General features: G+C 41.2%; 1 protein-coding gene across 1 annotated transcript; it reads right to left on the bottom strand.

Annotated features, from left to right (window-relative positions):
* Positions 1 to 324: 324 nt before the first annotated feature.
* Positions 325 to 19,929, bottom strand: CCDC158 (coiled-coil domain containing 158). Its single transcript, XM_030449921.1, has 16 exons — positions 19,906 to 19,929; positions 19,609 to 19,718; positions 19,038 to 19,353; positions 18,601 to 18,677; positions 17,938 to 18,036; positions 16,752 to 16,866; positions 15,033 to 15,152; positions 13,710 to 13,907; positions 12,220 to 12,702; positions 11,282 to 11,471; positions 10,283 to 10,435; positions 9,737 to 9,849; positions 8,802 to 8,960; positions 7,880 to 7,972; positions 6,459 to 6,594; positions 325 to 392 (listed from the first exon to the last, which is right to left on the bottom strand). The coding sequence occupies exons 1-16, from the start codon at positions 19,927 to 19,929 to the stop codon at positions 325 to 327; spliced, it is 2,454 nt and encodes an 817-aa protein (XP_030305781.1).
* Positions 19,930 to 21,710: the final 1,781 nt, after the last annotated feature.

The raw sequence follows: 21,710 nt of genomic DNA on the forward strand, positions 1-21,710 counted from the left end.
GCTCAAATCGTAACTTGAAACAAACCTTGTAACTTGACTGTTACAAGACAAAAAGAGTCAGTATAGAAGCAGTCAGCAGTGCTCTGTGGTCAGTGAGCCTCCAGCACACAGCTACTGATGTGTGTGCCAGGGAAAAGGTCTGGTTTTAGGTGGATTTTTACTTCTCTGTACTTCCCACTCATTTAAAAGTAAAATCTGTAAAGAGTGTCCTGATTCCAGACAAGAATTACAAAACTGGAAGAGCTTTTATTATTAAATCTTTAAAAATGTATTTTAACCACAATGTCCATAGGTGCAAGTAACCCCTAAAGCAATGCAGCACCTTCACAGCTTGTTCTCCTCCTCTGCTTTCTCTATCTTCATCTCCTGCCTTCTGCTCACTGATGATGTGGCTGAAAAGAGCAGCATGAACAATTATCAGACCACCACCTCTGTTAAAAGGATTGAGGCCTCAGCTGAGGACACCTGAAGCTTTCTGACATCCTCCCCAATGTTATGCTGTACTTATTAAGCCCTCCCAAGTGCAAGTTTTAATGTACAGTTCCTTAGATGCAGTGCCTTAGCAGAAAAGAGAAACCTCACCACCTCACCTGCTTTGTGAAGCCAAAGCACCAAATGCTGGAGTAGTGGTGAAGTGCTATGGATTCCAGAACTGCTCTTATGGGATGGGGTGAAATTAATACCTTTGATCCAATGCTCTTTGAACCTGGTTTACTTACTGTGTACATCAAAGGCTTCCTCCTTCAACAGAATCACAGAATAGTTTGGGTTGAAAGAGACCTTAAAGATCATCCAGTTCCAGAATGTGGGTATTTTAAATAAAATAGGAATATTTTTTGTAAATTCTGGCACCTTGGGTTTTTGCCTGTAATGATTCCACCGGGTTCTGCTGGCTCCTCATCTTGTTCTGTAGCCTCCCAGGTTTATTCTCAGTAGTTTCCACAGGCTGAGGAGCTAGGGAGAGAATTATTCAGCAATATGCTACTAGAGATTACAAAATTAAATTAATTATTGATTATTTAAACATTCCCTCTGAAAGGGAGTTCTTAGAAAATAACATTTCAAACAATTAAACTTCCAGTAGCAAAGAAAATGAGTAAGAAGGGAAGGTTATTAACAGAAATTCATACTTAACAGTCTTTCTGTTTAAGAAACACTGTTGAACCCACACTTCTATTTTCCCTATAAATTACCCCAAAAAAAGTGGTGACACTGCAACAGTATTTACAAACACATCTTGTAGTCCCTCTGCCAGCAGACCTGCAAGTGTTGTACTGTAATGTCCACTGCATTTTGCAGATGGAAAACCAAAGTACAGAAAGATGTAAATTAATAAAGCCAGGAATAAAACCAGAAATTCCAAGTCTTTGAAGATCCAGACAATAATCAGCTGCTACGTTTTACTCACAGAAAACAGAAAATCCCTCTGCTTGAACAGAACTGTGACAGGGCAAAGGTTGTGTCATCTAAGCAAGCACAGGTGGGCCAGAACCACTAAAGCAGCACTTTCACAGGAACCATCAGTAAATAGTTCAATCAGTTTGCATACTGTAATTACACCTGCTGGGGCTTGAAATGGAAAATTAATGCCAGGCCTGTCCATGTGAGCACTGTGAGTGTTAACCCTGAGAAACATCAACTGATTCTGTCAGCAACACAGAAAAATACTGCAGTCTGAGGTACAGGTACCACAGGCAGGGAGTGCAGAACACTGCACCAGTGGGTGATGGGGGGACTCCACTGGTTTGTTTCTAAAGAACTGCTGAAGGGCTGGATTTATGTTTCATTTGTATATGATTTTATGTTAAATTATGTTAGAGTTTCTAACACACTGTGCTGGCTGGGAAGAGACCCAGCCAGGCTGTTTGGATCAGTACATGGGACTGGACTTACTTATCTGGGGGACTGTGGCTGCACCCTCTGGAGATCCAGCCTTCCTTGGGGACAGTCTGTGCTCTGCCAGGTCATCAGGTGGAGAAGTTAACAGCAAGTGTACTGGAGACCTTTCTCTGGGTCTGTGCCTCTGGGAGAGCTTCTTGGGAGAGGCTACATAATGAGGAGCTGCTGAGAAGATGGATGTACCTCCTAGGAGATATCCAACAAAGAGCAGTGAGCACACACCAGAAGAGAGCCCCCTGTGCCAGGTTTGATGTTAGCTCTGTGACAGGTAGAGGGTTGGGTCCCCTTTGTTGCACTCTTTCACCCTTTCCATTCCTTATTAGTAGCCAAGGCAGCAGGAGGCCATAAAACATTTCTTGTTTCTGTTGAAGTGAGGGTCAGGTGAAGGATGGCCAAGTGAACCTGCCTAGGAGGAAACAGGACCTGTGTTCTGCCATTTCCTTCCTTATCAATAACTGATATGCTTTGGGTTTCTGGCAGATAAGAGGGTCAGGAGGAAAAGAGAGAAGATATGCAGAGAAATATGGAATCAGCAGATTAAATAGCATATTTGCACAGGTATGGCACACCTGTGCTGCATGCAACTTGTGAGGGGAAGATTTACTACAGTTCCTCTCTTTTTTCTTCCCATATTCTGTTTTGTTACTCCCTCCTGACACATCCTGAAAATAATCCGGAGGGTTTCTAACAAAGCTCCCTTGCTCAATTACTTCTCTGTGTAAAAAACACTCCTTGCAGCTATTCTGGAAGCTGGAAAACTCCCTGGATGTTGCAGTGGGTTTGTTAGGAGGGTGACAGTAACTACCCAGGAGATTTTCTTGAATACTCAGAAATATAAGAAGAGGACCCATAGTAGTTACTCCTCAGGACAAACAGGAGATCCAGCCTATCTCTGAAGGACAGTGGCCCAAATTCTAATAGAGAACAATTAAATATATCAGAATCTGTAGGAAATTTTCAGAGAAAATTCACAGAATAGATCATCTATGGACAAGAAAGCAGAAGGCAGCTAAGGCCCTCAAACCCTGACACTCAAAGCCATATTCTCATATTTCTGCTTAGGTTACTGAACACATGACACTGCCTTTCAAAAGGTACTGAGCACTCAGTACCTGGAAGGAAATCAAGAGAATCTGCAATTCACTGATTCCTCTCAAAAGCACATCCATGTTTAGCTACCAGAACAGAGAACTCAGGAGCTACAAGTTAGGCACCAAAAATCTGACAGTATTATCCCTGCTAATTACACAAGGCTATCACTATCCATAAGTAACTACCATGGAAGATACTCACTGTAGGTGTGCTGCTATCAGCCTCCATGGAGCTACTCTGCAACAGAATTTGCAGTAAGTGCAATACAGACTTTGTAACAGCACCTGCTGAGAGGTATTTGAGTAAATGATCTAATAAAATATACTGTATTTCAACTATATTTTTTTAACATTCTGTACGGTTCCAGTTCAGCATTGCTAGGGCACATTCATCCTCAGAAGTGGATGGAGAAAACTTACCAAGGGGTGTGAAGGGCTTGGTACCATCTTGGGGCTGAAGACCTGCAGTGTGGAAGCATGAAGAGTCCCTGCAAGCAAAATGATGGCAAAACTGGCATTTTGGAAGCATTATGCTCAGCTGTGGTAACACAGCCTTCACAGATGATATACATGTAAGTTAAAAGAAAATGAGTCCCAGAGCTCACTCCTAGAGGGATGAAAGTAACATCACAGCTCTGTTCTGTGACTCCCAGCAAGCCTTCAGCACTATGAATAAAACAATACAGACAAGCTCAGGGCTGTATTAAAAAAAAACCTTCAAAGCCAAACCTTAAAGGAGTCATTTAAGAAGCAGGTTACTCAGAGAAGTGAAAGCACATTTCACCACCCTGAAGTACCCACAATGTTTTCAGTAGCAGAGTCTCCCTGTGTGGAAAAAACTCTTACTGCAGATATGTGCCAGGACTGAGAGGTTTCAGTTTTACCAAGCTTGTTTATTTATTTCAATGTGGCAGGACTTGGTAACAGAGAAGAAAATGAACCACAACTGTTATATCCATTCACAGAAAAAAAAAAAAAGTCTATTGGAGTGAATTTAGGCCACTGAAGTAATAGAGGGTAGATTTGCTGTGAACAACAGGTAGCTATAAAGATGGAAAAAAGACACAAGTTCTGCTTTAGACAACTAATGCCACTGCAATCTGCACTCTGGTCACTGACACAACAGGGCTTCTATTTAGGGTCTTTAGATATTAGGTACTTTTTAGCCCATATTTCACCTGATAGTATCAAATGAGTAGCATCACATAAAGTCCTGCCTTTTCCAAGCTTGGATTGATGTCTTTTCTGAGGCACTGTAAATTCTCAGAGTACAGAGATACTTGATGAGAGAAAGCAAATGGATCAATAATGGATCAATAACTCCCAAAAAGCAGCAGGACTCATTTTCAGTGAGAGCACTGAGGGACACCTGGGGGTACAGAGCACACAACACAAATAACAGAGCATTATTACTCTTACCCTGCCTTCCTCCTGGCTGCTGAAGGGGATCTCCTCCCATCACTGCTGGCATCTCTGCCAAGACCCACGGAGGGACTGCCACTCTCTGAGCTTGTTAATTCCTGAAGAATCCTTTTCAGATCCTGCAAGGGCTCCTCCTTCAAAACCCCCAGCTTGGAAGTCATCTGAAATAAAACCAGTTACAAAGTATTTATTAAAGGATTCTCGTTTTCAATCCTTAAGTAAACCCCATCTTAAGTCATGGATTTTTCTCTCCCTCTACTCTTGTCTTCCAAGTCAGAAAAAGTGGATTTTTTGTAATTTTAGTTAAGAAATGGTGGGGGTTAGATCATGGGAACTTGAAGACTGTCAAAATACTCTCTGACTATGACTGCACTCTTATCTGGCAAGGCATCTGCCATAGCTTATTGAGGGGGAACATGGCTAACAGCTGGAGTTGGAATAAATGTCATAAAAAGGTTACAACTACTGTTTCAAAGTCAAGAATGTTAAAATAAGCCTTTAATTTCGAAATTATTACCTTTTTCAGTACTCAGAACCAACCATCAGTGCTTCTGTGACAGTTGTTTCCTCACTTTCAACCTGGGATGCCAGGTAATATGACACAGCACACAAGCTCAGCTCTGGAGACAGAAATCCTGGAGTATCAGTTGTGTTTTCTAGGCATTCACTTTGTAACAGCTGAGTTGTCTGCCAATATAAACCACTTCATTGCCACAGCCCTACTCTGAGATGAAGTGCAATATTATTCTCATTTTACTGATCAAGACCCGAGGCAAAGGCATGGTTCAAAGAATCATTCTTTTGGTGCAGAACTGGATTTTTCAGACAATTCAGCACATCAGGAGTTCAAAGCACTGAGAGCTCCCACTGCCTTTTGCTACACCTACAGATGGAACTGGCTGGAAACATTTTGCTAACACGTTTTCATTGGGAAAAAAAAAAAAGGTCATTTCCAATGAGAACACACTAGTTTCAGCAGAGCTTGCATGGAGTGCAAATCCTCAGCTTTGTAATGGGTCAGTGTAATCCAATCCTTTCCTACATTCTGGGTAAGCAGCCAGGCTGCTGGATTGGTAGGGTCACCTGGGGTGCTGGAGCTGCTTCATTTTGTACAGTAATTACTCATGCAGGGATGAAAAAGAGTCAAGTAGACCTTGAATCAAGTTCTCCTACAACATGTTCAGTCTTTACCATGGTGTTACATTAAAAATGGGTCCTTTTCCCTTTGTGCTCAGAAATACAAATTGATTAACTCAAAGAAGAAAGGATGTGAGTGCCTGATGCTGCAGGGATTCCACAGACTTAGCTGTCCTTTGATTCTTGATGCAAATGTCTGTCACCACATCAGAAAGGAAACCAGAAAACAACTGAACTAACTTGCAGCCTCCTACAGATTTTGAAAAGACCTCCACCAGTTTCTGTGAGAGATGCACCAGGTCCCTTTTGGAAAGTTATGCAAAATCTGCACAGAAAATACCAAAAGATTTTTTTTTTTCAAGAATGATCAGAGTTGGTGTTTTTGTAATGAAAAATTCCAACACCAGCATCTAACTTAAATCTAAATGTAGGTGTATAAAAACAAAAGGAAGGCAGGATAGTGACCTGTCTTTTAGGATAAACTGTTCAAAATCAATGAAGACCAACTTGGAGAAAGATGTAAGTATGAAGAGCTAGCACAGTTGAATCAGACAATGAAATTTATCAGGGACTATGTGCAAGTCTATTTTCTCTGCCAAATATAAGTGGTTTACAGCAAGCAAAAAGCTAAAAAAAATCTAGTTTATAAATGTGACAGGTGACACAGGTGAGATAAACTCCTAATCCAATCTATAGTATTTCTTATTGTCTGGTTGGTTTCCACTTGTATTTTGCAAATGGAACCCAAACCAGACAATCTGAAAGGCCATGGTGTATGAGAAGCTGCAGAAAGTGATTTCACCTTTGGTGGTAAGGATTCACTCCTGGATACTGCTAAAGGAGATGCTCTCCGTTTTAGAAATGTCACCTTGTTTCTCCTCTCTGGAACAGCTCTGTTTCCATACTCACAGGTACTCACAGGAGGGAGGCAGCTGGGCCAGGTGAGGGGAGGTGGCAGGACATTGGGATGCAGGCAGCAGAGAGACACAGAGTGCTGCAGCTTGCCTGGAGCAGCAGCTGATGAGCAGCCTGGGCCCTGCAGCTCCTGGGGAAAAAGAGAACAAGTAGAGCCAAGGAGAACAACTGGGTATGGACAGCATGCTCCCTGTAGCAGGGCAGCTCTTCTAGCCAAATCTTTTATAATCTGCAGCACTCAGTTCTCAAAACACTTTTTAGTGTTTATTAGGTGTGCTCAGACAACCCTTCTACTGTCAGAACTGGATGCAGGAGGGGCAGTTATACAGATTTTCAGACTTCCATTCCAGTGGAGGGCATCTCAGGGCAACCACAAAATAAAATTATCCCACTGTTCTTGTACCTTCTTTTTCCCCACTTGGTGGAGAATTAGTTTCACTGCAATGAGATTCCCTCACCTTTGCTGCTGTTCATGTGAAGTACTTTTTGTACTGCTCATGCAGATTTGTATATTGGATATAACATTCCTTTTTGTCACTCAAAACCAGCAGCTGGGACAGGTCACTAAAATAACTGATAGTTCCTTGCACCAGCTATTGTTCCAAGTGTGCCATGTGTTTATAGTAGTAGTTTCACTGCTGCCTTAATAGTCTGTGGTTATAAATCAGGCAAAGGTGAAGAGTATTCTCTATTCCACACACCAGTAAGGACAGAGGCTAGATTGAACCCTCTGGGCAATACTCATTCTGGCCTCTAGAGCAGAGATACTAACTTTATAGCCCCACTGCATCACCTTCCCTATTCCCTGTACAGCTCCAGGCTTTCCTTTTCCTGCACAGATGCCTCATGACCATATTTCCATTCCCCTTGCTAACATCTCTCTTTGCTTCTTAAAAATGAGTGATTTTTTTTTTAATGTTTCTGAACCAATCAGCATAATCAAATTCAACTCAAAGCCCTTGTTTCCAGCCTGTATGGAGCTGTAATGTTGCTGGGTTTATTTGAGGCCTGAAGAAGGATGTAGGTGCCCAAAAACTTGTTAGTGCTTTCTATCTCTAAAGCATCCCCACAGACCTTGTCTCTCTTAATCCATTTTTCATAATAATACCATGAACATTTCTAGCTTTTATTTGCCTAGGACCACAGGAAAATGGTCACCAAAACCAAAGCTAAGCAGCTGAAGCACATGCACCAATATTCCTGTGGCTGTTTAATATTTTTGTTGAGCTTACTGTAAAATAACTGAAATTATAGACACAGCCTGTGCAGCAAAAAGGCATTCTATACAAAAAGGGTTTCAGCACACAAACTTTTTTTAATAAAGAGTATTTGCAATAAATACAGCTAAACCCAAAGTCAGGACACAAAGAAAATGCACCTGGCTTCACAGCCTTGTTTCTCAGCCAGGCACTTACTTTTAAATTTAAAGTATGCTGCAGCCTGAAGAGCACAGCTTCTTGTTCCTGACACTGGATGATGCACTGATACTCTGCAAACTGCATGGATGCCTGGAAGAGAGGACAGAAGGGGCAGTTTTGCCAGCTTTCTGTGGATTACACTCTTTTGTGGTTTATTCTGACTAGCAACAAGGTCCATGTACAGATGCTGGATTTATCTACTGCTGTCAGCACAGAAATACTCCAAAGTGACCAGAGACCTTTCTTGATAGGCTTACAAAAGCAACTAAGTGGTGATATGGTACTAGTAGCCCTAATATGCACATTTACATCCTGAAAAGATCAAATCCTGAGCAACTGGAAAGATTCTTCCTTCTGAAAGAGCAGCAGCTGACTTGCAGGGCACCTGGGATTAACAGGGCAACAAGTAGAACATACTCTCAAGAGGCAGGTATGTCAGCAACAGAAACCTCAGCTAAAAAGGTGTCTTCTTGAAAACTTCCCTCAACCTGAGGGCTCCCCAGCTGGCCAGCCAAGGTCCCAGAAAGTGGGACAAGTGTGTTGAGTCAGTGTGTGCCCACACTGGGTTCCAGTGCAGCCCCTGTTACATGGAATAACTCTCTGGCCAGGGCAAGCAGCTGTGCCAAGAGCCACTGGAAGGTCTGGAAGATCAATCTGCTTTAAATCCTCTGCAGTTTGTATCTCCCTGAGCAAGTAAGGGGAAAAAAAGAATTAAGAATTATCTTAATGAAAACAGAAGCCTTTTGCCATTAGAAAAACAGATGGCAGACTCACCTATAGACATCTCTCCAGGTCAGTATCTTAGGGCACATGTGAACAGGAGATACTAAATACAACCTAGGTAAGAGGTCAGACATTTTCTCTTCCCAAGAAAAAGCACTCAGAGGTCTCACAGAACTGTAAAGTTACTTAAAATTACCTTATCAAGAGCTGTCTCCATCTTAGATATTTTTTCTTTCACACGTTTGTCTTGTGATCTCAGGAGTTCCAGTTCCCCAACAATCTTACTGTTTTCTGCTGTCATGTAACTCAATTCTTGCCTGACTTTACTGTTTTCTTCTCTGAGGTAATGCTTCTCCTGAATTGAAGATGAGAACAAAGTGTGAGTTGGGAAGCTGTAAATACACATATTTTACATACTTCTTTTGCTATTTTTTTTCACTTTGAAAGATCTGAGTTAACCCTTTCAGCAGCCTAGCTATTGCATCTTGCAGAAAGATGAGGTTTCTTAACAAGATCATAGGTCTTTATAAAGAAAAGTACAATTGGCCTGGTCCTGATTAAGTAACATCTCAGATTTTAGATTCCATTTGAAACTGGAAATTTCAGCCTTCAGGATCCACAGGATTCAAAGGCAGCAGAGGAGGAAAGGTTACAGCAAAAAGATACAAATGATCATTCAGTAAACTCCTGCTATTGGTAACAGTGACTTGTCAAGGAAAATGCTAGAATGACCTTGATATGGTAAGCAGATTTTACAAGCAGAAGTGCAAAGAACTGTCTCAGAATATAGAGAATGAGAGCAATGTGGGACAAATTCAAAAAGATACAGAACATATTAGTTAGCATTTTTAAAAAGAACTGGAGTGTAAGAGCTTGACTCTCATTGAAACTGCTGCTGTTCTTTCACAGAGAACAAATATGAATTAAAACCTGCCTCAAAGCAGAATGCTAATTTACTGTGGAGGAGATACTCCCTTATAGCCTGATTTAGCAGGACAGGGAAGGTTCCCATTGTATCAAGCACAGTCCTGTTTTGACCTTCTCATCCCAGCTGTGCTTTTGGCCATTCATTTCTCCAAAGAAACATCTCTTTAGGTACAGTGAAACACTTTCACACAGAGCTTTTGTGACCTTAGCTGCATTTGTCATTGCCTCTTCCAAGAATTTAATCTTGCTCTTTAATGCATCTATCTGTCCTCTCTTGGCTGTGATCTCCTTCTGCATTCCCACTGCAACTTTCATAGCTGTAAAACACAAGGTTAATTCTCACTGAGCAACACTGATCATAAATTCTGAGTTCTGACAGAAAACCCTGGCAGTCAGCTATCAGCAATGTGTCAGACTCACCAGGATGTTACAGTCACTCCTCTGCAAACCACCCATTAGGATCAACTGGACTTTTGTCCTAAGTGGTAGCACCAGGCCCATCACACACACAAGACAAGACAAGACTTTCCCTGGAAATCTGCATAAAGATCACCTGAGAAAACTCAACTCATGGTCTCAGTTTTACAGGGTGCAATAACCAGCAAAATAAAAATAAGTTGTCATCTGCAATACTGTATTTATTTCACAAAATATTTGGAATGTTATTACAGTATCTGTTGAGGGATAAATACTTTAAAAAATCCTCATGTAAAAAAGACAAGTATGGTGGGAAGTTCAATCCCTAATTACCATGCCCATCAGATCCCTCCACAGTCTTCAGAGCAGTCCTGGTCTGTTCCAGTTCAGCTTGGGCAGATTTCAATTTCATCTTCAATCTGTTTGCATTGTTTTCCACCTCCCTGATTTTGTCCAGATAATCCCTCTTCACATCTTCAAATGCCTCTGGTGAGAATAAAGGTGAAGTTACAGTGAGAAAAAGTCATATCCCCCTAGAATAGGATTATGGATCTGCTGCCTGCCCTCTTAACAGGAGTATTAGATTTGCAAATAGCTAAGTCATAAATCAAGTAACATCCCCAGCTAATAAATGCACAACTCTTGTCCTGTATGTCAGCAAAGGCTTCTGCATCACCAGAAACAAATGTGTTCTTTGGTTGCTCACCAGAACAACAGTTCAAGTGATATAAATCCCCATTTCTGAGTTCCCGCTGCTAGAACCAACTGCATGTTGTGGAAGCTAAAGCTATCAGTGAGACAGCATTTTGCCTTGTCATTCTTCTCTCCAGCCACACTAAAAACCACTTAGGTTTGAGCTGACCTAATTTCACAGAGGATCTCCCTGAGTTTTGGTGGTTGCCTTGTGTCAAGCCCCTAATTTATTTTTTTTTAAGTATTACCTCAACCACCTTCCCCACAGACTCGTTGTGAAAACAGTGCTTGGAGTTAGAACTTAAACCTCTGAGCACAGACAGATAATGGGATCCACTGGTGCTGTTAAGTAACACCCAGGAAAAACTGGTCAAGCTTCTACTCTGTGATTTATTCTTTAGTCTCCAGAGTCAGGAGGTTTATTATTTTTGCTCAGAGTAGTGAGAGACTGCTACAAAGATTGCTTTCCCATCATTTTGTGCCAGAATCCCAAACCCTGGGTTTAGCAATCTGCCCACCCCCTGTTGCCAGGAACCTCCTGCTGTACCAGCAGCCATATTTGGGTTCAAGCTGCTCTCTATTTTTAACACCAGCCCAATTTAGCAGCCATGGGAGCTGAGCTGAGTGGAGGTTCCCTACCTGCCAGACCAGCCAGCTCACTCCGACCAGCCTGGAGCTCCTTCATTAGCTGATCTTTTTCCAGCTTCATAGCATGAAGTGCATGAAGCCTCTCACTGCATGTGTTCACCAGTTGAACCTTTTCTAGTTCCAGCCCACTCAGTCTGGCCTCCACTTCATGTAGTCTGGCTTCTGTCTCATCCTTTGCAACCTATTTACATTAACAAAAATGTATCAGTAATTACATGTAATACACATAATTATACAGAAGAACCAGAAAGATGTGCAGACATCATCACTGCTTTAAATCTCAGAGAACAGTTTGGGATGAAAAAGAAAACCAGAGTAAAATAGACAAATTCCTTCTGTGAAAATTGCTAATCCAGGCAGAGAGGTTACAACAGAATCTGATGTGATGGCTTCACAGCATGTTTAACCTTACCAGGCTTACATGAAAATTACTCCCATCCTCTTATCACTTCCTCTATATAATCACTACTAAGGCTCAACTGTGTTCTTACAGAAGAGGATGAAAAATGAGTGAATTTTTTCAAGATGCTGACCTGCATAAAACTGCCATACCCTGTAACTCCTGTCTGACCAATAACCAGTTCTAAAGTGTCTCCAGTTGGGAATTTTAAGTGCTCACTCCCTGCCTGTTACTTGTCAGCAACACTTTGCATTTCTGGTTCTCTCCTGTGGACAGCTGTATCACTCAGAACAGCTTGCTGCATTCCAGCTTTCACAAACCTTCTGGCAACTGCTTTGCACCATTGAATTATTCATTTTTGGTGATAATGTGGTAATATTACTCTTCTCTGCTCACCAACTCTCCTGGTGCTGCTGGGATTCAAGGTGCATTGTCTGACCTGCTTTAAAACCACAGAATCAGCATACTGAGGTACAGATTGAAAAGCAGAAAACATTAACTGCCTTACAAAAACATAATACAGGATTACCTTAAGTCCTTCTGCTTCAAGTTTCCAGCCATTTATTTCTTTTATAAGCTGAGATTTCTCAACTTCCATTGCTCCAGCAGCTCGACTGTGGTGCCCCACAAGCTGGGTGATGTTAGCCATTTGGTTTTGGAAAATCTCAATAATCCTTTGCTTCTCCAGCAGCTGCAGTTTCAGTGTCCCACACTCTGACTGCACAGTGTGCAAACAGACCTCTTCTTTCTTCAGATGCTGGAGCTCCTGCATCCTTCTGCTGAGTTCTGAATGGAGCTTCTCAGTTTCCCTGTTGGTAACCTCAAGGGCTCTCTCTTTCTCCTGCAGCTGAGCTGTCAGATCTGACACTGTTTTCTCAGCAGTCTCCAAACTCATCTGTTTGGCTGCAAGATCTTCTTGAACTTTATGGAGTGTATCCTTGGCTGACTCCAGCTGGAGAGTCAAAGAGGAGATCTTGCTAATGCTTTCTTTTTTTTCCTTAATTGCAGCCACCTGATTAATAACAATGTAAGGACAGCCCAAGGTAAGAGTTGATTTCTGCACTTACAATTTCCTGTCCTTCTACAGTTCACCTTAAATATCCTGGGTTTAGAGCAAAATTAGGTCAGCATGGTCTGGTCTACAATGACTACATGATTATCCTGCTTTTCCTTCCTCTTCCTCCACCTCTAGTAAATGAAGTATTTATTTGAATACTGTTTTTTTTTAATCACAGAAAATGAAAATTGCTAAACTGATGTAAAATAAATAAATACAGGGGCAACATTGGTGTAACATTGAGGAGTTGGGTCTAAAGAACTTTAAATCTTAAAAATCAACAGACTGCACTGTAAGTTGGGGGGGGGAAAAGTATGCACATGGATAATTTATTACTGATTTTATTCCTACAGGCACCAATGTGCACCCCATAAAGCCCAAAATGCTGTGATCCAGGATCTTTACTTGTGGTACAAAGTGGGTTACAGCACATTGTCTGAGAGGCTGAAATCTTGAAGAAAGGGCCATGGCCTACCAGTCAGTGGCTATGAACTGTCACAAGTCATTCTTCTGACATGGCACTGCACTCACCTTAGGGTTATAAACACAAACTTCATAATGATTTAATTAAGCACTACATAAAGTAATGCTCTATCAATGACTTTAATTTACTAATTATTCTAACAGAAGTGCTCCTCAGCAAAACTCCTCCCTTCAGCAGTTTGTTTGTTACACCTGGCAGCATCAGGCTTTCTGGAATCTTACACAGTACCAGCAGAATGTTTACTTTCTCCTAAGGCTTCTACATCAAAATTAAAAATAATGCTTCTACTTCCTCATCATTAAAGAGAAACAAAGGTTGGGCAGAGTCAGATCTATAGGGGAAAAAAAGCTAAATGTGACTGGCATGTATCTGCACCTCTGGAAGGAGAACTTTGGCACATGAGCTCCAGAGGCCTTGCAGTCACAGGCAGCACTCACTGTGTCTCAGCTCCCAGCCAGGGCACATCCTGCTCACACACTTGGAGCTCCAGCTGCCTCTGACACTCAGCCCTCCTCTCCATCACCCTGCTCTCCATCTGCCTCAGCTGCAGGGTTTTGTTGTCCAGTTCTCTCCTTAGATGCTCAATGGTGATGCTGTTGTTTGTGTTCTGATCACAAAATCTCCTGCTCTGCTCTTTTTCTAGATTTAGTTCTATCTCCTTTTTCTGCAGCTCAGCCTACAAGAAATTAAAGTCATCTCCCTCCTTGAATCACAGTTAGCATTTTTGTTGTTCTTTCTCTTGGCATTACCAACACTCAGTTACAGGGACTATTGTCTGGATTTACACTTAGCAGAAGGCAACAAATTGTCTGAGACACCCTGACACAGCCTCTACACATTATGTTCCACCAAAGCAATAACTTTCAGCTTTCCATACTGCTGCTAGAACTATTCTGAAGCACATAACACCTCAGTGCTGCAGTCTTCTGTGTCATTTCTATCTATTCCAAACCCAGTATAAACTACAAACTGAAAAAAGACTGCATTGTGTTGACACCAAATGGAACCAACCAAGCACTGCATCCCATGCCAAGGAAGGCTGCTCTCCATCAATACCTATCCTTGCCACTAATTACAACTGTTAATTGCTGGCTTCATTCTCTGCAGTCAATTGTCACATGTTCACCAGAGCTTAAGCCTTCTGCACCTCAGACACAATCCTAAAAGCACAGAATTGAAATGATATATGAGAATGTAAAATGTAAATACTACTAACATACTGACATACACATTTCTGACACTAACTGGGCAAACAAACCTAATGAAACCACAAACTAATAGCTCAAAATTCAGTCATTATGGAATAATCTTATATAAGAAGAAAAGCAAGGCTAATTATAGTAGATGAAGCCAGCTGTGATGAAACCAAGGCTATACAGCATTTTTTCCCCCCTGTATGTTCAATTTGTGAATATTTTCTAGTAGTTACAAATGAATGTTTGATGCTGTCAGGAAAATCCTGGATATGTCTTGCAAAATACCTGTTAAGGGACCAAAGGTCCTTAACAGAGGGATCTAAACTGTCAGTTGAAGTGAAGGTGGCTAAGCACCTTTTAATATGATTTGCACAGGACTCAAGGATTTTCAATTTATGACAATGTTAATCTTAATTCTTAGCATTGCTAATGGAATAGGCCTTAGGGAAACTTCCTTCACAGCTTTGTTTCACAACTTCCTTCAAACTTAATTATAAGGTGGCTGCTGCACTTGAGAAACAAGCAATGTGCAGCTCTGAGTATCATCAGTAACAACAGACTTTTATAGAAACATGATTTTTTTCACCCCAATTATTTGTTTTTACCAACAACTGATGAACCTGGTGACTTAGATTCCCAGATTCCTGGCTGTGCTGATCCTGTTCTGCCTTAGCTGCTGCAATCTCCAAATGAGCTAAGTGCAACTGCTTCTCAAGATCTTTGACCTAGAATATAGATAAATATTAGTTAAAAATTTTCCTAATGTATTTTATTTTAAACAGGACATTGGATTTCTTCTATTTCTACTCAAAACAAGTCCAACTGTCATCTTTTGGCTCAGCAGAATGCACTCTGAGCTCTCTGCACACAGGCACATCCAAACAGAATACTTACATTTATACCCACTAAGTATCAGATGTTCTGACTGCTGAAACTCTCCAGCAAGAACAACTTACACCAACTTTAGTTTTAACTACTCCCTTGAATATTGTCATTGCTAAGGTGTTTTCCTATCAGGGAAGCTGCAGAGAAATGCCTGCTTTAAAGGGAGATGTACAGTAAAAGCTTTATTTAGATTCTCTCTCACACCTTCCCAGGAATGACTCCACAGCCTGAGATCAAATGCTCTCCAGCTATCAGCTTGTCTCTCACTGGAGCCTACCTTAGCAACTCAGTGTATTGCACTTCTTACTCAAAAGCCATGTTCACTGGACTCAGTACTACACTCTTCTACAGAGACAGAAACCAAACATCTTTTGGAGTTGACAGACTGTGAAAACCAGCCTTAAACTGATTCCCAGTTTCCAATTTAACACCTGTTGGGAGGGAAATACTATGAAAGGGGATGTGCTTAAGGAACATACACCCCAGTTACAGCTATTTATGTGATAAGACCTTCTGCTGGGCACTGCATCATTTCACTCACAATTCAGGCAAACAGACCTGCCATGGAAAGCATTCTGTATAGAGTACTCTTCCTTGAGGATGAACACCATAATGCAGGTTCTCCACAGTTGTCACGATGCTGTAAAGTCACTTTAGAACTCAGTAGTGTGAGTTTTGATACATGTGAATCCCTGGAATTGGTAAGAGTGGAAAGCTACAGAAAGGATAAAACACAATGCCTTTCCTGCTCTGCTTTACAGTGCAAGTCTATGTACAGCATGGCTCCCCAGGCTTGACCTGCACATCCCTGCCATTCCATTCTCAGATCTTTTTGGATCAGAGACTGTCAGCTCTGCCCTACTTCATGGCCCTCCTGTGAACTGAATTTCCCTTTCCAAGAGCACGTCAGAGAGGGATGCCTAAATCCTCCTGACTTGTAATATGAGACAGATTTGGCTCCACTGAGCATTTCTCCATAGGTCAGCTCCACTGGCTTTTAAAGGGGGTGGAGAGCAACTGTTTTCTAAGGAAAATCATTTAATAAGCAGTTATTGTAATTGTTACTGTCTGTTTTCTGCTGATATATTCTCTAGAGGTATAGTGAAACAATGTTCTTTTCCTGCACATGTAAGTGATGTTTGTAGAGCAGAATCATTTTATGTCTTTCCAGAAGGCATAATTTATGGTATGCTCCCAATACACTCAACAAATCTATTTTGTGTTCACCTCTTTTGTCTGACAGAAAGACAACTTGTTCTCAAAAAGGATATAAAGTTCAAGGTAAAAGAATTTATCTTTCCACATCAAATTCACCTGTCCACACAGTTTTTGGGAAGCAATCCCTTTTGACATGACTTTCCTCATGTATCCAGAACATCTCAGCTATCCACACACCCAGTTTCATTGGCACTGATTCCAACACACAAATCCATACACACCTTGTCTGCAAACATCCTCTGAGCTTCTCCTAATCCAGAACCCAGGTGAGAAACTGCAGATTCCAGGTGACTGATCTGATGTGCATGCACTGCATTTGGGCTGCTTCTTTGTTCTCTAAGTTATGAGTGGAGAAATTATAAACTGTAAGAACCCAGAAAGCATAACACACCTGGGGCTGTTTTCACTACAATCAGCATGACCACTGAAATGTAAAATTATCATTCACAGTGGGATCACACGAAAATCACAGCTTCTCACTGGTTAGATTTGCTCTCCAATATCCATCTCAGATAAATCTTGATGCTTCCTATTGCTGATGATAACTCGTTTATTCCCAAACGAGTTCCAAGCAAGCTAAGTCTGCCTTTAAATGCATCCCAACTATTCCACAAGCAGAACTGAGAAGTATTTTGCCATCAGCTTTTCAGTTTCAACTGTGTAAGTCAGATATTAACATACACTGATATTAAAGCCTCATCTTTAATTCTGCAACAGTGTATGCCATGTCCTCATTTACCTTATTTATTGAGCACTGATTTCTGAGACATCAAGTAGCAGGTGAGAGTTAGCAGCTTTTTGTTCTCACTTACTATTACCAAAGTCCCATTACTGACATAGCTATTGATCCCAAATATAAGGTTGCCACTCTTTAAAATTACCATTCATGACTTTCTGTAAACGTCTGAAGCCACCCAACTGTTCACCCACTCTTGTTTGGGATTCAGCTGCTGGAAGTTAATTTTGTATCCACCCACCACTGCAATCAGCCACAGCTCTTGGCTTACAAACTTTCATCCTTTTAACTCTCACCACATACTCTGCAGAAACTTCACAACTTGGGAGAGTCATCATTCCAAACACTGGTGGCAAGAGCAGAGCTGAAGGCTTGAGCAAGTTGGAATTTCCCCTGAGTTTGCTGGCCCTGCTTTTCTTCTGAGCTGCAGCAGCCTAAGAACAGAACCAGCCTGGGTCTCCTGATTCTCAGTCTGCCTAATGCATGGCAATTTTGCCATGGTTTCACCTTTTCCCTTTTTTAATTCCATCCCATTATTTTTGCAAGGACTGCTTAACTCTTTAAACAAAGACACTAAGAAACCAAAAGCACAGGAGTGTGCTACCAGGGTAAGTTTTCTCTCCAATGAAGGTTACATTTAACATTTTCTACACTGGAATCAAAAAACATACTGAATGATCTGCATCTGGCTTTGGATACCACTTGCATTGTTAGATTCAGCAGTTAGTGCTGCCACCTCCTGTTCATGCTCACTTATTAGCTGCTCAACCCTGTGGCAAAAAGGAAACCCTAATTCTAATTTAGTCTTGGCACTAGAGAGGTCATGGTATAGGTCAGTAGTCAGAAACGTAGTAATTTTGATGTTCTATTGTGAATGAAATATTATGTACTGCATAATTCAGGTGGCCAGCTGGGGAAATGAAGGCTTGTAGAACAAGGGAGGACAAAGCTCTTAGTGAAATTAGAAAGAAAAAGCTGACATAACCACTAAAGGGATTACTTTCAGTCCATCCTTTTAACAGTGGAACTAGTTTCCCAACAAATTCTAGAATTCCACCTCAGTGACCAGTGACACTTCACCAAAGTAAGGTGTACAGATACTCCCCAAGTGGTATTTTTTAAAGGCAGTGAATAAAATAAATTGTCAACATGGAAGGAAAAAAGTAAAGAGCAAATGAACACCTGGAATGAACAATTAAGTTCTCAAAACCATTTCTTGCTGCCCCCCAGCCACTTCCACCTGTCCAATACCATCATAATCAGAAAAGAATTGTACGTGGCATGTGAAAAATGTCTATTTATGTTTTATGAATAAATAAATGGAAAACAGGTACCTATTTTGAGGTTGCTGAAGCAGAAGTAGGTTTTGGGTCTGTGGATCTTTTTTCAGTGACTCAAGTTCTCCTTCCACCTATGGTAAACAGATGACAATGCTAACCCATAAAGAAAAGAAAGCCTAAAAAGCAGTTTCCAAAGTGTAATTTCCTTCTGTTTACCTCCACGTTGAACTGTGAAGATGTGCACAAGACAGGTTAAATTCTAGCAATAAATCCCATCTTAATTTGGAGGGTGTAAAAGGCTGGCATCCTGGCACCTGGCACCTCAACTGCAAAACAGCATTTGTACCTCTACAAATGTTAATCTAAAAATCTACAAATGCCATAACCATTTCCTTAGGCCAGTTTAGGTGAGAGCTCATGGAGTTTTCAAAAATATTCTCTATAAAACCAGCATACATGTTGGAAGGAAAAGTAGCACCTTCTTCACATACCAGGACAACCCTTGCTTTGAGGTGTGACACCTCTGAGTCTAAATCTTGCAGGACATCAGCAAATGCAGTGCTCAGGTTGTGGATGTGCAGGGTAGTAATATCCTCATGTTCACAGAGCTTCTTGCCCGTGCTGTCTTCATAGTCCCTAAGGATGCCACGCAGTTCCAGAAGTACTTCCTCATGGCTCTGTACCATCTTTTTCAGGTGCTCAGTTTGGTTGTCAGCCTCCTCCTGCAGCTGGCTGGCAGCTTCCAGCTCTGGCATGGTATTTTTTAGCTGTATTTTTATATTTTCTTGGCTCTGGGATTCCTTTTGTCTGAATGTGGAAACCAAATAAATATTTTATAAAACAGGAATCGTAACATGGATTTTTATCCTGACTATTAAGTGTAATATTTATGTTGCCTAACTGCTGGTTTTTACAGCTATATTATAAGCTGTTTCCTACACCAAAGTGGGATGGTCTCATTGACTTCACTCCTGAAGGCAACATTCTCACTGAGGAGATCTGCTGTGCCTCTCAAAGCCCATTTAGGTACTCCCCATAACGTGTCTGTTTTGGCCTTCATACCTGGCATCCTGAAGGGCATCTCTTTCCAACTGCACTTTCATCAGCTTGGTCTGCAAATCAGCAATGATCAGTCTGAAACTGATTTTCTGTTGCTCATGGAGCTCAGTGGTCTAAATGAGAAATAGCCAAAAAAACCAAGCTAAACTGACCAAAACACTGAATCCATAAGCTAAGAGACCTGAGGCTGAAACCAGCAAGGATATGGGAATTACCTGGTTATTTTTTGTTTTCTTTTCTGTGGTTTTCTGTTTGGTTGGTTGGCTTTTTTTAATACTTTTTAATTAACTGGCTACTCACAGTGTGCTGCAGTGGACTGCCCATGCATGGAACACTGCTACAGCAATCCTGCCAACATTATTACCCATCACCTATTTCTGTTTGTCAGGGACATGTGGGAACAGCCAAGAGGCTGCTCAGAATAGCACTGGGGAAACTCTCCAAAGACTCAGCAATGACAAAATTAACAAAAGCTCAGCTATATTTAAGAAGTTGCCCCAAATCTGCAACTCACTTCATTCCAGCACAACTCCATGTTTCTCTAAGTATTCTTCCAGAATGTTTTCCACATGCTCTTTGCCAGCACCACACAGTTTTTTTTTTCTCAGAATCAGTTTGTATTTGGCACAGAAGACACTACTGGGTGGACTGCTACTAGAAGAGGGTAAGTTTTCCATTGCTGTGCTGAGAATGGAAGAAGTGAAAACATTCTGGTGGCAGAGAAACAGGCAAGCAGCACCTGAAAGGCAGATAAATTTGAATATAAGGTCAGCAGGGAGAGCAGCTTTAGCATCAGCAGGGCTGTGTGTGCCTAGCAGGACTCTGACACTCTCAAATGACCCAGTTACAACACACAGAGTTGATTTCTGCCCATGCAGCACTATTTTTTGACAATTTTTTGTCAACAAGTCCCTGTGTCTGGGCACTGAACTTGTTACCCTGCCTCTCTGCTTTTGTATTAATGAAACCTGATAAACCTGGAGTTTCATTTAGTGATATGACTGAGAAAAAACAGATGAGAGTCCACAGATGCCAGCTGAGCTGCAGAGCATGGGTAAAGCATCCTGAGGAGTCTGTTACTCTGGAAGTGGGAAGAAGGGGCATCACCTACAGGCAAGGGTGGAGGTTTTATCAACACTGCCCTGTTACTGTGGAGTATAACCCAAATGCATAAAAAGATTAAAGAATGACTAAACAAATCCAGGGGACTAATAGACAGTTGGGGCAGACAATGAGATTCTGTGAGTCTTTCCATTCTAATTCCCCAGATACTGAGGTATACTAAGCAAAAATATCACTTTTCCCTGGATTTCACAAGTATTACTTTTCCAATGCTGAATGATTCTGAGTTTAATAGTAAGCATAACCCTGCAAACTCATTATCAAAGGGTAATACTATATTCTGCTATTTGTGCAGAAATTCCATGGCCTGCTGGAACTCATTCCACTGGGGACAGAATTGAAGCTATTATCCTGGCACACAATGATCCATGTAATTCATTGTAGAGTGCCTCTGGCACCCATATCCTTAAATACTGTGTTCATGTCTTTCTTGTCACCTCAATATAACAGATAAACTCTAGGAATCTGCTGGCTTCCATTTCCAGTGAGTGTGATGTTTACTGCAGTAACTGATAGCAGGTACAAGAATTTCTACAACAACAAACAAAACATATGTACTACCTTAATTCCTGGATAGTCTTGCTCATTGTAACAGCAGCTGTGAAGAAAAAGAAGTTTTTATTTTCTAAACTATTAAGAATCAAACTTAGGTAATAAAAATTAACTTTGCCCATCTAATTTTAATACTGCAGGGGGAATTAAAGGACATTGAGGGAGTTTCTCTCCTTTTTGAAGTCACACACTTTCTTCTGCCAGGATGAACACAGATGCAGGCTTTTATAAGTTACTGTAAAACACTGTTAAAAACTGTAAAACAGATTGCCTGTGAAGATCTGCAACAACAGTTAGGTGATAAATCACATACACTACCATGTCCCTATGATGTCTCTGGATACAGAATTTTCCTACAAGGAGCACTGAAGACAAGATTCCTATGGACAACTGCCTTGATCTGATCCACAAATGTTGTCTGTCCGCATCTG

Source organism: Calypte anna, chromosome 4A, assembly GCF_003957555.1.
Source record: "Calypte anna isolate BGI_N300 chromosome 4A, bCalAnn1_v1.p, whole genome shotgun sequence".
NCBI classification, from domain to species: Eukaryota; Metazoa; Chordata; class Aves; order Apodiformes; family Trochilidae; genus Calypte; species Calypte anna.

Coding starts and splice junctions, on each gene's coding strand:
- CCDC158 (XM_030449921.1), bottom strand. CDS start 19,929: ATGGGCAGTCCACTGCAGCACACT. Junction 19,719..19,905: donor GCAGTCCACTGCAGCACACT/GTGAGTAGCCAG, acceptor TTTCTCATTTAG/ACCACTGAGCTCCATGAGCA. Junction 16,867..17,937: donor AGCCAGATGCAGATCATTCA/GTATGTTTTTTG, acceptor CTCATAACTTAG/AGAACAAAGAAGCAGCCCAA.